At 33.7% G+C, this 17,631-nt stretch overlaps 1 protein-coding gene across 3 annotated transcripts in view; it reads left to right on the top strand.

The window, feature by feature from the left end:
- The window catches only part of LOC149776785 (uncharacterized protein C22orf15-like), a 150,336-nt gene extending 132,919 nt beyond the window's left edge, over positions 1-17,417 (top strand). For all 3 annotated transcript variants that reach the window (XM_089941474.1, XM_089941475.1, XM_089941476.1), the window contains one exon: positions 14,869-17,417. In XM_089941474.1, coding sequence (XP_089797600.1) covers positions 14,869-15,017 — 149 coding nt within the window. In that variant the 3' untranslated portion in view covers positions 15,018-17,417. The remainder of the gene's footprint in view (positions 1-14,868) is intronic.
- Positions 17,418-17,631: the final 214 nt, after the last annotated feature.

Raw genomic sequence — 17,631 nt, 5'->3', positions numbered from 1 at the left:
GCCCGGTAACACTGGAAACATTTATAGATATGCTGATACAATTGAACCAAAGTTGCCACGAGAAAGCGAAGTACCTTTGTAAGCAGGAAGACGTCAGGGAGCTGGTCTTGTGCGGAACAAAGACACAAAGAGCCGAATGATATAATATAAACAGAAATAGGAAAATGGTCTTAAAGTGATTCATATAGCACAAGTCTGACCAGAAAATGCTGACGAAGTGCAGGCTTTGCCAGCGTGATTTGTACCTCTGATACACATTGCCTGTGGCGTAGTACAAACATGGTTTTATTTTATTGTAATTTGGTTGACTGTTCGTTGTTAAAGGCGGAGCATGAACTTCGTTCTTCTTCAGCATTTGTAACAATTTGATGTTGAAGACTGTGTGAAGAAAAATTAATTTGACTTTTAGACCCAATAAGCAGCATGCTCAGAATAACATACCACGACCTATTAAACAATGCTTACTTGACATCGTGATCGCTGATGTTTTCATTCATATTGTGGTCCTTTTGATTCTTCTTATTCATTCTTCAAACACTCACCATTTTGGTTTTAAAATTCTTGTGCAAGGTTATCACGTTAAGTTGTACGTGGATCTTGTGGTTGTTTGTGAAGCTACTTACACTTAATGTTCGATAAGATTTGTCAATCTTACACTCATCATTCGCTGTATCTTTGCTGTTTGTTTGCAACGAAATTCAAAATGGATTCTTATTGCATTGTAAAGAAATTAGCTCAAATTTAATAGGGAAAATAAATGTTGTCATTGTCAAGAAGTTAAATATGTAACCGAGTTTCACAAAATATAAATATATACAAATAGATGAAGAATGCAGTCAAGAAGAAAGTTGCTAACACAGACAATACAAATACTAAAGAGTGAAAAAAGAAGAAAATAAACAACAACGAAAATCAAACGAAAGAAACAGCAAACAAAATCAATACAACTTTTCTAGTGGAGATAAAATATAAGGAAGAATGTAATTAGAAGCTAGACTACCAAAATTGTTGAAAAATTAAAATAAAATGAGAGGATAGAAAGAATATTAAGGAGAAAGATTTTCGAAAACATACAGTAAACTGGAATTGAGCAATCGTTACTTAGAAGTGAGTAACAAAACATCGCAAAATAAACAATATAACGTACATGAACAAAATTGTATATATTGGTTTTTCGAATGTTCATAATGTTAATTTGCTTTACTTGAAATGAGAGTTATATTACAGTGGAAGGACAACCTGCGTAAAAATCTATTTTGTAAATTTAATTAATAAAATAAATGATAAATTGTCTTTCCAACTGAGTTCTACAAATGGTGGTTAAATTGTACAAAGCCTGAACAGGTCAGTGGCGATTACCATTATTTTGATCATTTCATTCCGTATGGTCTGTCTGAATCTGAGTAAGAATGATAATGGTTTTAAGTGGTCAAATACTAGATACATGATATTCAACCGAGACATTAAAAAGTGACTAAGAGGAAAGACAAACAATATAAATGTTATTATGTTTAAGATTGTTGACTTCATTATTGATAAAATCCTTAAATTAAGGTTTAATTCAAATACTTTACTGCATGAGGGGACTGTGTTAGTAAAGCATAGGACTCGTAACGTAGGGATCGAGGGTCTGTCTTGCATCGTTTTGGCGATTTATGGCCTCTGTATTCCACGTGTGCCGAATGAAGTGTCGTGGGTACTTGTTTTCAGACAGTACAATCTATGCTATTTAAAAAGAAAGAAAACTATATATTAAAAGATTCATTCTTTATGTGCAAAAATAACAGGGGACAGTGGTGGCAACAGTTTTGAACCAGGCCGTTTATGATGATGACGATATGGTAGATAAACAAGTTCAAACTAAAGTTGACAATACTGTAAATATAGCAAATGCCTTCATTCAAACTTCAGCACCTTTTGCTGAAACCTCACGAGGTAAAGACATCTGCGCTAAAAGGTTTCGCTGAACTCACTGACGTATTTGACGAACAGATAAAAAATATACAATGTATAAATGAAGTGCAATGCGAGCTGATAGGAAATGACTTAACAATGAGACAGAAAACTCTCTTATGTAAAACCAGGTTGAACGACAGTTCAAATCTGAATTAAAGGCAGCATGAAGATGATTTAGCAGCTAATATTATTGTTAGTGGTTAGATATTTTATTGCAGACCATTCCGGAAAGATGTTGGTTATATCAGGTTGGACAATGCTAAGCAACAAAATTCAAGTATTTGTATTCTGCTAAGGTTATTAAAATAAGGACTTACTTTTGTATTAAGGCAACAAGTTATATTAGTCACTGAGAACACTGCCAGGCTAATGAGACATATTAGCCGTTTAACTAACGGGTTCGCTAAAATGAGACAAGTTTTACTCAAGCAAGGGAGAGACGACGGAAGAGGGGAGAAAGTAAGAGGGAAGATTTACGAGGTCAAGCAAATGTTGTATCAAATTAAAACTAAAATATGTGCAATCTGATCGGCACATGTTATGGAAAACAGATGAAAGACTTCCAAAAGATATCAGCAAATAAAAAGATGTAAACTAGAAAGGATGCATTGCAAGAATGGTTATAAAATGTCTAAAGTGAAAAAATGGCGCATTTAGCTGGGCATTTGAAATGGTTTTATAGAAATGTTAGAAAAATAAACTTCAACTCAAATGAGAAAGATTATCATTAGAAGAATGGCTAAACAACTTAAAAAAGGGTATAACAAAAGCTGTTCTATCCACTACTGTTGTGATGACCATATCAACTTTTCTCTGTCCATGGCAATTTTGTTAAACGGTTTTATAGGGGAATAAGCTGAAAAGGTTGCCGCTCCAGTAGGAGGAAATATTCATTCGCTTCGAAATTAAAAAGAGCTTAATAAATATTGCCAATTTATTGTTTGCGAGGACAGTTTTTTATATTTCCTTTCTAAATATGTTATGTTACAAATATGTTATTTTCTGCTGAGAGGTGCTGACATACTATTAAAGAGGATAAACAATTCGTAGTTGGACTTTGTCCGTATTTCGTGAACTATTTAAATTACTAGATTATATTAGCTTCTTCAGCCAATCAATTTATCCATTCATTCCTCTTTGTGTGTCAGGTGGCACATAAGGTTTCCTTGAGACATCATTACTGCTGCCGTTCTTTGATATGTCTATTGATCGTTTCCCATGTAAGGCCAATCACCTTCCTCTTCTTCTCAACTGTTCTTCCCCATGTATTCATGGGTCGACACCTTTTACCCTTTCCGTCTGGTGTCCAGCTTATGGCTGTTCTGGGCAGTGACAATAGTGCCATTCGACACATACAATCCATCTCTATCTCCTCCTTGTCACTGTTTGGACAACAGGTTTTGTATTTGTCCTCTGATGCAGCTATTTGTTTGTTATCTCTTTTGGGCTGATTATTTGAAAGATCCTTCGCAGACATTTGTTTTGGAACGTCTCTAGTTTGAGATCTATTATTGTTGTAAACTTCCATTACTCTGTGCCATATAATAGCATATTGAAGACATCGCTGTTGAAGATTCTTAGCTTTGGCTTTCTTCGCAAATTACTTTGATTTATAGATGTTTTTCAGCATGGTAAAAGACCAAGTAACTTTGATAATTCTTCAGTTGACTTTTGTCTCAATGTTTCAATATGTTGCCACTTCGCTGCCCACGCAGATGAACTGATCCACTTCATCTATGGGAGTATTTTTGATGGCGACAGGGTTATTATTTGTTATCTGATCTATTTTCTTTAACTTGGTCGTGCTGATATTCACTTCCTGTTCAACCATTGGGGCTGTTTTTGTCAGGCTTACATCATTATAAATGATTATTTGTTTATGTCATAATAATAGTGTTTTCTGCAGTGTTTCAAAATCTTACGAATCATCTGAACGTCCGAGAAACCAAGTGCACAAGAGCTGCATTAGTGTCCAACACAAAAACAGTCTCATTTGCATATATAACAATATGACTAACATTTTACTCGTTTTGCATTTGTTATTGCTTTCAGATTTATGTCGCACTGTCACATACTGTTCATCAGCCTTTTTGATAATGGACCACGGTACGTTTGGTATTGATTGTAATGTTTAACCTTAGTTTAAACCAGTCACTGGTTTCGTTAAATTGGTATTGTATCCAAGGATGATGCTCAGTTTCATAATCGTGCCTCTCAGTAAGAGAACGGTACCATCGCCACTATCATTATATTTATATATAATTGTTGACTCTTTTATGTTTTTTCAAAGCTCGCTAAGTTTTCATGAAATATTTAACTCTTTTTTTTTAAAATATATCTAGAACAGTTGAAACATATTCTGAAATAGACATTCGGTTCATAACGTCTCCATCTTAGTTGCAAATTACATATGTTCTCATGCATTGCTTCAATCTACATATTCCACCATTAGTGAATTCAATACTTGTTGAGAGGAGTATGTCGAACGTCCTGACTCATCGTTGTTTGTGCCATCTTATCAATTGCATAGGATGGCAGTTAAGTGTTCTCTGCTATTCAACAGTCCTTGCTTCTTTGTTCTATTAACGTTTCGTAATTTTATAATAAATCATGTCTCTTAGGATGTCCAAAACCTGGTGTAACGTTTTATAGTTTAGATCCCAATTATTGATCAAGTATTTTGTTTTTACCACTTCAGTTATGATTTAGTGGAATGTCATAATTTCTGCTGTTCAAAATAAATTGCTTCATAATTCTGCCATTGCTGGTTAGTGTAAATGCATCCCCATCAGGTAAAACTATTTTATACTCAGAAGGCAGTTTTAACATCTGAAAATCAACATAAAACCAGTAAGCAGATTTTAAAAACTTTGGAACACTTAAATCTGATAAATGCCTATATAAATTCCACTACCAGGTGTTGCAATCCACACATTATATTCTAACTGATTCTGTCGAATCGTATGTGAAACTCCTCTGTATTTGTTCCTTGAGTCGTCATTGTCGAATTGGAACGTTGGATTATTAGGGACTTTTAATGGTGAGTATTTTGAAATGTCAGTGCAGAAAGTTTCCTTTTTGATCATTACTTGTACAATGTTTGGATTAAGTGGATCGTTAAACTGAGGTACTGGACATAACTATGGTGCTATACTATTTGTTTCATTATGAAGACCATCGCCAAACATCACGTTGAAAATATAGTCTATGGTTTAGAACTAGTGTATCTTATTAGGCTCGAGTTCAATGGTTTAGGACTGGACTTCTTCAATGTTGTCGCTATTCATAAAGGCTATGAGGTCTCTAGATCTACAATAGCAGTATTGTAGCTATTGTCTATTCAATGTTCATTATTCATTAAAATTAATATGGCATTGACTTTTTTCCTGCAAAATTAAAGAAGCTTCTATTTGCTCTTTTTCAGACTTATATGTAGTTTTTTCATGTTTTCTCTCTTTATCCGTTTCAATTCTTCCACTCTAATGCAAACTTAATTTCATTGATTTTCCTCAGTCTTCATATTTATGTTATTTATACTGTTCTTTACTATCGTTTGCCGTTTTTCTTTTTCTTTAATAAGCTTTTCATTGTTGATTTGTTACATTTTGGAACTGACTGTACCTCAGAGACATGCATTCTTCATAACTGTAGCTCCGATATTCATTGCACCATTTATTGTGGCACTAAAAATGCCAAATGAAAGCTTAAAAAATATTTCCTGAAAATCTGTATATTTACGTACAATAAAAGGTGCACTATCTTTACCTTTATCTATGTCATTTAAAAATCCTCCCAGTTCAACGGCGATTTAGGTTTTGCACGTTCTCGTTCCTTAAAGATTTCTCTAAAAGCATCACTCTTTGTCAACCTGCTATTTAGTTTTCATGTTTTTATGATAACGTAGCTTGTGAAATATATATATCACTGTCAAATTGTATTTGTACCCATTATTGTCTTTTCATGCATTAGCTGCACATTTATCTACTTAAATTTGCAGACATGTTGGCATTATATCCTGATACCGACGATGTTGATTCCATGTTACACTGGTGAAATATTGCTCTCACCTATCTGGAAGCTACAAAATTTAGCACAATATAGCTTTGCGATATTATTTATGAAGTGTAGAACAAAACCAATTGTTAATGTATGTTTGCTTCATCGCTATCGCCGTTATGCTGACGGATATGTCTTTATATTCACACTTGTTTAGTAAAGGTTTTTTTATATATATAATACTCGTAAATCTGACTCGTGAAGTAAATTTGAGAGTAGTATATAGTATATGTTTTAGGAGTATTGAAATAGGAATTTCTTAATGCATTTGTTAATGTAAAGATGTGCAGTTTTATTAAATCACTCTTTGCTACATACTATTAAAATGTATAATACTTGTGAAAATGAAAGCTGTTTCTTCCACATATTCATCTTCTTTATTCTACTTTTGTTTTGAAGTGTCTTATAGTTGGTGTTTTTGCTACATACACGGAAGATTATATGTATTGTACTTCATGAAGTAATTGATGTCATTGACGTAAGTTAATCATACCGGTCTCATTTATCCTCTTCGTTTATTCACGCCATATCAATGTTGACTTGACGATGTTTTGTTATTTAACGTTCAAAGGAAGCCTAAGATTAAACAATTATTGTCCTCAAATATGAATCTTAACTGTCACCGTCAGCGATTTAGGTAGTGAACTTAGCTATACAGAGATCCCAAAACGTTGTCAGGTATCCGTTTATAATAGCTTACATTTAGCTTGTGTTCCTTATTAAAGATTGCAGATGTCAAAACTCATGCAAAATGCTTATTTGTTTGCATGATAGGAATATATTTGAAAATCCTACAAACTTGCACAATTGTTTAAGCACATAATATAAATCAATTTGATCTTTCCTGTACTATTTCGATAAAGGCTGAATACAATTTCAATAAATTATACGCAATACAAAATGTCAATAACTGAGTCGAATGGAAGAATGTAAATCACATGGTTGTGTGCAAATAGACTAACAGGAAACTTGACATAAATATTATATCGTGAAAACGATACTGATTTATCAAAGTTTGCATACTTGTTCAATATTTTTAGCAGTATATGTTCTCTCTTGTACAGGAACTATAAAACCGGAAGCATTGACATAAACAACACCTTCGTTAATGGTCTTTTCCTCATCGGACAAGTTTGATTGGATCTTAATACGCCAATCAGTAATTTCAATATTTACTTCCTTTTTTTGCTGAAAATATCGAATAGGGTTATTATTTGTTATCTGATCTATTTTCTTTAACTTGCTCGTGCTGATATTCACTTCCAGTTCAACATTTTGGGCTGTCTCTGTCAGGCTGATATCATTATAAATGATTATTTGTTTATGTCATAATAATATTGTATATTGTAGTGTTTCAAAATTTTACGAATCATCTGTACGTCCGATAAACTATGAGCAAAAGAACTGCATTAGTGGCCAGCACAAAACAGTCTCATTTGCATATATAACAGTATTACTAACTTTTTACTCGCTTCGTATTTGTTATTGCCTTCAGATTTATGTCGCACTGTCACATACTGTTCATCAGCCTTTTTAATAATGGACCTAGGTACGTCGGTTATGATAGTAATGTTTAACCTCAGTTTAAACCAGTCACTCGGTTTCGTTAAATTGGTATTGTATCCAAGGATGATGCTCAGTTTCATAATCGTGCCTCTCAGTAAGAGAAATGTACAATCGCCACTTTCATCATATTCATATTTAATTTTTGACTCTTTTATTTCTTTTCAAAGGTCGCTCCGTTTTCATGAAACATTTAACTCTTTTTTCTTTTAAAATATATCTAGAACAGTTAAAACATATTCTGAAATAGACATTCGGTTCATAACGTCTCCATCTCAGTTGCAAATTACATATGTTCTCATGCATTGCTTCAATCTACATATTCCACTATTAGTGAATTCAATACTTGTTGAGAGGAGTATGTCGAACGTCCTGACTCATCGTTGTTTTTGCCATCTTATCAATTGCATAGGATGACACTTAAGTGTTCTCTGCTATTCAACAGTCCTTGCTTCTTTGTTCTATTAACGTTTCGTAATTTTATAATAAATCATGTCTCTTAGGATGTCCAAAACCTGGTGTAACGTTTTATAGTTTAGATCCCAATTATTGATCAAGTATTTTGTTTTTACCACTTCAGTTATGATTTAGTGGAATGTCATACTTTCTGCTGTTCAAAATAAATTGCTTCATAATTCTGCCATTGCTGGTTAGTGTAAATGCATCCCCATCAGGTAAAACTATTTTATACTCAGAAGGCAGTATTAACATCTGAAAAGCAACGTAAAACCAGTAAGCAGATTTTAAAAACTTTGGAACATTTAAATCTGATAAATGCCTATATAAATTCCACTACCAGGTGTTGCAATCCACACATTATATTCTAACAATCCACACATTATATTCTAACAATCCACACATTATATTCTAACTGATTCTGTCGAATCGTATGTGAAACTGCTCTGTATTTGTTCCTTGAGTCGTCATTGTCGAATTGGAACGTTGGATTGTTAGGGACTTTTAATGGTGTGTATTTTAAAATTTCAGTGCAGAAAGTTTCCTTTTTGATCATTACTTGTACAATGTTTGGATTAAGTGGATCGTTAAACTGAGGTACCGGACATAACTATGGTGCTATACTATTTGTTTCATTATGAAGACCATCGCCAAACATCACGTTGAAAATATAGTCTATGGTTTAGGACTAGTGCATCTTATTAGGCTCGAGTTCAATGGTTTAGGACTGGACTTCTTCAATGTTGTCGCTATTCATAAAGGCTATGAGGTCTCTAGATCTACAATAGCAGTATTGTAGCTATTGTCTATTCAATGTTCATTATTCATTAAAATTAATATGGCATTGACTTTTTTCCTGCAAAATTAAAGAAGCTTCTATTTGCTCTTTTTCAGACTTATATGTAGTTTTTTCATGTTTTCTCTCTTTAACCGTTTCAATTCTTCCACTCTAATGCAAACTTAATTTCATTGATTTTCCTCAGTCTTCATATTTATGTTATTTATACTGTTCTTTACTATCGTTTGCCGTTTTTCTTTTTCTTTAATAAGCTTTTCATTGTTGATTTGTTACATTTTGGAACTGACTGTACCTCAGAGACATGCATTCTTCATAACTGTAGCTCCGATATTCATTGCACCATTTACTGTGGCACTAAAAATGCCAAATGAAAGCTTAAAAAATATTTCCTGAAAATCTGTATATTTACGTACAATAAAAGGTGCACTATCTTTACCTTTATCTATGTCATTTAAAAATCCTCCCAGTTCAACGGCGATTTAGGTTTTGCACGTTCTCGTTCCTTAAAGATTTCTCTAAAAGCACCACTCTTTGTCAACCTGCTATTTAGTTTTTATGTTTTTATGATAACGTAGCTTGTGAAATATATATATCACTGTCAAATTGTATTTGTACCCATTATTGTCTTTTCATGCATTAGCTGCACATTTATCTACTTAAATTTGCAGACATGTTGGCATTATATCCTGATACCGACGATGTTGATTCCATGTTACACTGGTGAAATATTGCTCTCACCTATCTGGAAGCTACAGAATTTAGTAGAATATAGCTTTGCGATATTATTTATGAAGTGTAGAACAAAACCAATTGTTATTGTATGTTTGCTTCATCGCCGTTATGCTGACGGATATGTCTTTATATTCACACTTGTTTAGTAAAGGTTTTTCCAATATATATAATACTCGTAAATCTGACTCGTGAAGTAAATTTGAGAGTAGTATATAGTATACGTTTTAGGAGTATTGAAATAGGAATTTCTTAATGTATTTGTTAATGTAAAGATGTGCAGTTTTATTAAATCACTCTTTGCTACATACTATTAAAATGTATACTACTTGTGTAAAGAAAGCTGTTTGATCCATATATTCATCTTCTTTCTTCTACTTTTGTTTTGAAGTGTCTTATAGTTGGTGTTATTGCTACATGCACGGAAGATTATATGTATTGTACTTCATGAAGTAATTGATGTCATTGACGTAAGTTAATCATACCGGTCTCATTTATCCTCTTCGTTTATTCACGCCATATCAATGTTGACTTGACGATGTTTTGTTATTTAACGTTCAAAGGAAGCCTAAGATTAAACAATTATTGTCCTCAAATATGAATCTTAACTGTCACCGTCAGCGATTTAGGTAGTGAACTTAGCTATACAGAGATCCCAAAACGTTGTCAGGTATCCGTTTATAATAGCTTACATTTAGCTTGTGTTCCTTATTAAAGATTGCAGATGTCAAAACTCATGCAAAATGCTTATTTGTTTGCATGATAGGAATATATTTGAAAATCCTACAAACTTGCACAATTGTTTAAGCACATACTATAAATCAATTTGATCTTTCCTGTACTATTTCGATAAAGGCTGAATACAATTTCAATAAATTATACGCAATACAAAATGTCAATAACTGAGTCGAATGGAAGAATGTAAATCACATGGTTGTGTGCAAAAAGACTAACAGCAAACTTGACATAAATATTATATCGTGAAAACGATACTGATTTATCAAAGTTTGTATACTTGTTCAATATTTTTTAGCAGTATATGTTCTCTCTTGTACAGGAACTAATACAACCGCAAGCATTGACATAAACAACACCTTCGTTAATGGTCTTTTCCTCATCGGACAAGTTTGATTGGATCTTAATACGCCAATCAGTAATTTCAATCTTTACTTCCTTTTTTCGTGTGCTGAAAATATCGAATTTTAAGAGGAAAATAGAGGAGCTAAACATGATTTGCCTCAGGGTTGCTGTTTTTGTGGACGGGACGATTCACTATTTGAAATCTGAACACTTCCTTGTGGGCTGCCACATCGGAATTTAATTCCACCACATCCATATTTTTATTGAGGCAAGTGATAAGATGACACGATGGTAAGACCGAGTTCAAAACTTTTTTTAAAAAAAGTATTGATGTAAATTACTTCCTAAGTATTTTGGTTTGGATTTTGACAGTTAAGTCTTTTGAATATATAATGATCCGTTTCCTACCCAAGAATGAGCCAGAATTTTACCGTCAGATCCCCAAAGTGGAAAAACGATGACGTCATTCTCTGATTGCGTATTACCATACTCTTAAATGAGGCTTAAACGACTTTTTTCCTCGTTGTTTTAATGGTTAAAACTGAACAAGCGTGAATAATAATTATACCGTAGCCTCACAAGTCATAGGAAATAAGTAGCATTTTTGTAAACAAATCTGTATCATATACGAAGTTCAAACCGTTTCTTCAATCACACTGTCAATAACTGTCAAAATAATGTTTTAATTACCCTGCCACTTTCCGATCAGAGCCTCTCACAATGACCCGCCAGAAACAGTTCGTACGTTTCCAAGGCCGGCCTTAGGGAGATTGGGTCCATTTGGCCCCATCGGGTCCAGAGATCACAGGGGCCCACGTTACTAATTTTTTATAATATTTTTATAGAGAGAAAGTAATTTTAAAGCGATGGAAGAAAATATTAAGTGCAATATCATATAAAACTTGTTTAAAAGTTTATTTCAAAATGCTGTGCTCACAGGGGGCCCCGTTGCGGAAATGATCCAAATTGGGCCCTATGTTCGCTAAGGCCGATCCTTTAAGTTTCCTGTAAGTTTCAGCCGCTTTTCTTATAGAAACATTTTTAATTATTCAGCTGGTCCCTTCCGTGATACAAATATAACAACTGCACAATAACTTTGAATTAGATATATGTTCCTGTTTGTCTCATTAATCGCAGAGCTAATGTTGCTAAAGGTGTAAGTAGTGAAAACGACTGACTGTTGTTACAAACGCTTCATACATGAAACTGATATTTATCAGCTTTTCTAAAAATAGGATTCGGTTTATGACATAGGATTTACTTCATGTCTGAAAGGTTGCAATGTTAAGCACTTTCTTTTCTCGGTTACGTTTTGGGATATTATTAATTTATATGAAAATATATAGGTATATAGCGACTATAATGATATCATAGGAATTCTTGATATCTAGATCGCGTATTGTCAGCACGGATAAATCCGAATTCGCGTTTCGTATTATCTATGACTTTATCATGCTGACAACTGCACGTGAACAAGCAATCAAGATTATATATATATATATATATATATATATATATATATATATATAGAGAGAGAGAGAGAGAGAGAGAGAGAGAGAGAGAGAGTCACAGTATGAGGACTAATATGACTGAAAGGTGGACATTTCTATTTTGGACGACTCACAAGCCTCAAGTCAACAATGACGAGAGCCTAAATGCATGAGCAGCTCAAGGTGAAATATATAACAATTTAATCAGTGTTAATCCTAAAAGACCTCTTGATGTAATGTCTAGATATAAATCTCCCAATTACACTTTACTCATGAATTAATACATTATGGTCATATTAACAAATGTCTAATTTCATCATATGAGAGTTAACGTCTTAATGCCTTTCAGTGATTAGTCCTTTGTACTCATCTTCATTCTTTTCTCTTCTAGTCTCCAATGTTCTTGCCTCCTGCAGTCTTCCTGTGCCGCTTCCTGTGGTATTTCTCCTTCCTCCTGCACCATTCCTGTGGTACCACTTGTACTCTTTCCTTCTGCACTCCTTATGTACTAATTATCGTATTTTCTCCTTTTCTCTCTTGGGAGTTCATTGCCGTGTCTTACGTGCACGCTGGGTGCTTCCTGAAGAAAAAATAAGGAATGTACATCATGTTTTCCCTATACTAATCTTCGTAAACTACCAGTCTTTCATCAGACAAATGGCGAACATTTCACCAGACTGTGCTCACACACCAAAATCTATTCATTCCATACACGCCTTGCTCTACGTACAAATAATATTACTTACGAAGTTCTGAAACACACGCAAACCCGTCTAAATATTATATTCTGGCACAGCAATCAACCGTCGTTACGGTAATCGTTCACATTGCCTGTGTCGTACAAATTACAGAATGATACACAGAAATACATACATACTTATCCATAAAAATCAACTTCACATAATTCTTTGTCTGCATACTGACAAATGCAAATACACATCCCAATTCAGTTTTCTAATAGATTCAGTTATACACTATGATGTAATATTATCTAATAATTCTACAAGATGCTAGATTCCATGTCCTAATGCATTATCTATACGTTATAATATACAAGCTGTTAAATTGCTATCTTCGCAAATCAACACCAATATTCAGGTGAGAGATTTTCTACCTGTAGAACCTTTCTATTTTTTACAGTTCAATTCCTCTTCCCCTTTTGTACGAGTCTCGTTCGTTAGGAGTGGTCTTTCCCCAGAATCCTGTTTGATACATCCTTGTATCCTTCGATCCTAACAAATATTAGGAACCTACTGATTAATATTACACAGGTATGACTAAATGTTTCATTGTTCGCTTGCCTGTCTTGGACATTAATTCATCCAACTGGTAGATTTTATAAATTTCTCTAATTCCGATTAGCTGGTATGCACAAATCTTCTCACGTGTAACTGTGAGCCCAGAGATCTGTTCTCCTTAGCGACACAAGAGCTAAAATCCCTTTGAAGCAACTAGCCGGATCAACCGTATAATTACTAAATAAACACATAGCTGGCCATCTGCTGTTGGCCTCACAAGCCTCTATCCGGCTTTCGTAAACCTTGCGTAACCCTTAGTCAGCAAGAAAAGAAGGAAAGTTCTGACAACACACACACACACACACACACACACACACACACACACATATATATATATATATATATATATATATATATATATATATATATATATATATATATATATATATATATATATATATATATATACAGCAACGTTAATTAAAACAAGCAACCCGTGTGTTCGGGTGTAAATTTATTTGCATATGTAATAGAATAATACGTGCATATATGCATTATCAAAAATGTATTAGTTTCATTTGGGGAGACACCAGTTAGGCCTAGTGCTGGATTATTGTATATCACATAAGTAAATGTATATTATTCCAACAGTGTAACTGAGTAATAGCATTCAGTGCAATAGTGGTATTAAACAGAAGGTTTGGAATTGAAACGGGCTACGAGGTATTGATATCTCAAACCTAAGCCTGCCTAAAAGATTCCCCTAGTGTGTAATTTGTGTGTTACAACATACCATGTAAAAAAAAGGTCGCCTCAGTGTGTAATTGATGTCTTATACACGTATTTTGTAAACAGATCGGATAAAGTGTCTTTGTAAAAGAAGTACAGAGTTTCTGAACGATCATCAATATTCTTATCATGTATCAAGTAAAGATAAACGTGTATTTGTTTCTTTCAATAATTCCAAATGTATGTAATGGTAAATATGGCCAACTTCTTTGAGATATATCGCTGTTGGGATGACTTGAAATATACAAAAAACCATTTTCTTATCAAAGGTATTATGGTATATATTACTAGAAAATATGTCTACCTCAAAAGTTAGCACTTTAAAAATAAGCCGACGGAACTTACACAAGATTATATGTCTCGACTTCGTTCTGCACTTATAAGAAATTTAGAATGATTTGTTCGAATGTCTTGATCTTTGTCTTCCTGATTTCCAGTAGCGAAGTTTTGCCTTCGCTTGCTTTGACTTTTGTGTTTCAGGAAATTGTGTACCTTGTCCAGTCATGGTTATTCTTGTCTGAACATGTCTACTTAGAATACTACTACATCATAATGCATGCTCAGTAACTAAATATGATGCCAAGACTTGTAAATTTATCTTTCTTTAAATTCGTAGAATTCCTTGACTTTAGTCCATATCTTCCATGTAATTCATACCACTTTGCTGCGTTATCAGTAAGATATTATTAAAATATACATTTTTACTTTTCAGTAAAGTTGAACAGTCTTTCTCGGCCCCACACAAGGAGCAAGAACAAATTTAAGGGAAAAACGTCCTCCTCCAAACCGCAGAAGCTTCGACCAGATCCTCAGCCTTCCCCAAAGCGGCCCATTAGTAGCGAAAAGAAGCCTAGCAAGTGATCACTTATTTTAACTCGGAAAAAGAACCGAAGAGCTGCAATAATAGATTCTGGAATAAAATTGAAAACCTCTCTCCCTCAGACATTGTTGAGAAATTTATTATATTGTCTACGATGGATAAGTATTCTCTGGAGGATAAAATGCTCGATTCCGTAATGTGATATTCAATAATATTCCATATCTTAAAATAGTTGACGATACTAATACCAATACTAATATCGACGATGTTCGCAGATTAGAGCGATACAATTACTTCTTATTTAGTTTACTAGTTACTTGTCCTTGCTAAGAGATCTATAATTAGCAATATATGATAACGGAAACAACTGAAAATGAACACGTCACGATATAATACATTTATATTGGCTGTCTTGTGTCACGTGTCCACATAGAGAACTGTCTAGTGATTTCATAATGTACCTGGCGTTATTGTCCAGAACTCTCACATAGACTGTCGATCCAAAATCTCAACCGTTTCTCGACGTCTCTGCAGCGAAGATTAGTTTGTCTTTTTTTTGTCAATCCCTGTATACTCTGAGATCGTCAAAATCATAACCTGTATTCCGCTTTCATAGCAGCTGTCGGCTTTACAGCCAGGGAAAACCATGCCAGCTACGTTTCTAAAAAAGCACATGACAGGTTTTATTCCCAGTTTAACAAAGGCAACAAAAGAGAGTTCAAATAACTAAATGCATACTCTCATGATTCATCGTTACTCCATGTGTCGACAATCTGTTAGGTCACGAATGTGTAAGATATATGTCCATTTATTCTTTTTTCCATGGCACGAGTTCTTATGAATTTAATCCGTATTATTTTAAACTATTTAGCCACATCAAACTACATGTACTGAGCTAATTATGTCTCCATTTTTTCTCCAGGTATCTGCCTACTCATTTATCTCACCATGAGCGTTTTCACGTATCTTTCTAGGCATTTATCTCCCCATGTGTTTTCACGTTATCTTTCTACGCATTTATCTTCCCCTTTTGTGTTTCCTTGTATCTCTTTACGAATTTATCTACACGCTTGTTTCCACGCACATTTCTCCCCATTTGTGGTTCTGTGTATCTTTTTATGCATTTATTACCCAGTGTGTGTTGCCACGTATCCTTCCATGCATGTATCTCCCCATTTGTGTTTTCATTATCATAATACGCATTTATATCTTCTTTTGTAATTCTATAGTTTTCCATATGCATATTGTGAAATTTCATGAGTTTAAAATGACTCATCTAGAAGCATCCATTAATATAGTCAGATATTAATTTAGAAAATCTTGTCAGACATATTCGGGCAAGTTGTCTTTCTTCGTTAGTATACATACATTCTCAGCTAAGAATATTTGTCTGGGATCCTGTGATAAGTTTATTGTAATTTATAGCAGAGAGAGAGAGAGAGAGAGAGAGAGAGAGAGAGGGGTGGGTGGGTTAGACTTTAAATTTACTTAATAAAAACAACCTCAATCGTTTGGCTTGTTATTTACGTACAGTTTCAATTAACAATCGATCGTAATTTTAAGACCGGGATTATAGTTAAAAAACTATTAGAGCCTTTTAAATGGAACATTTTGTTTCGAATTTATATTTTCGTCAAAACTCTTATCCATGGATAACTTTCATTTTCAAACGTTACACTTTGCTACGTGCGTGACCGGAAAACTTGACATTACTAATAAACATTGATGAACTTATTCTTTAAAACTTTACTCTTATTGTACATGTCTACAACTGTAGACGGGATAATTTTCCGAGTTCATCTAACTGTATTGTTAAGAAAATTTCGTTAAAGAAGCATGTATATATTGGCGACTACATTTTATTCAAGAAACATAAACTTAATTCAAATTTACTGCAGTAAGTAATATCGTTTTTGAAACATTATGAAATATTGTCAATGTTTGGAGTATATATTTTTATAAAGTATAGAAACGGATACAATGAGTTTCATTAGGATAATTAAAGCGGGCAGATTTAGGAGAACAAATCGTAAAAACTAAATGATAAGAAAAAGATACGTGCCTAAAACAAAATGATAAACAGAAGGGTTATCATCAAATTTGTTCGCAATTTATCAGTGTGCCAGCACAACAAGGTAACAAAAAACTGTTTGCGTGAAACATACTAGCAGCTACAAACTGGCCAAATATATATCATCCATCTTTATGATTGCTTTAAAGCATGTTGTATCATTTCATATGTTATCACCCTTAATAATCTATAGCTTCTTTGCCTTTATTATCACTTTGTCGTCTTATTGTTTGTGCAGTGTCATTTTCCAGTCAACCATTTCAGATTTGAGTTTTGTACATAAACTTATCAACCGATTCAATTTGTTTGTGGGATGTCTAACTGCCAGATGGTCCGATACGTTTTTTAAATAAACCAATTTATACAGATACTGCGCTTTAGCGTTAAATCGTTTCGATAAAACGGCATGCCGTAAAATGTTTGCAAATGTTACGACTCTATGGTCTCAAACTAAGCAACAGAAAGAAGCGAAAACCAACAAGTTTTATAACATTCAACAAATATACTGTTCCCTCAATACTAAGTGAAAATTTGCAAAGAATTTACACTATTGTGAAATAAATAACAAATTGTTCCAAAACGTC

Source organism: Sinohyriopsis cumingii, chromosome 18 (assembly GCF_028554795.1).
Source record: "Sinohyriopsis cumingii isolate HCF-2022 chromosome 18, ASM2855479v2, whole genome shotgun sequence".
Taxonomy (NCBI): domain Eukaryota; kingdom Metazoa; phylum Mollusca; class Bivalvia; order Unionida; family Unionidae; genus Sinohyriopsis; species Sinohyriopsis cumingii.
Note: the sequence above shows the minus strand (reverse complement) of the source record. Positions and strands in the feature narration are given on the sequence as shown.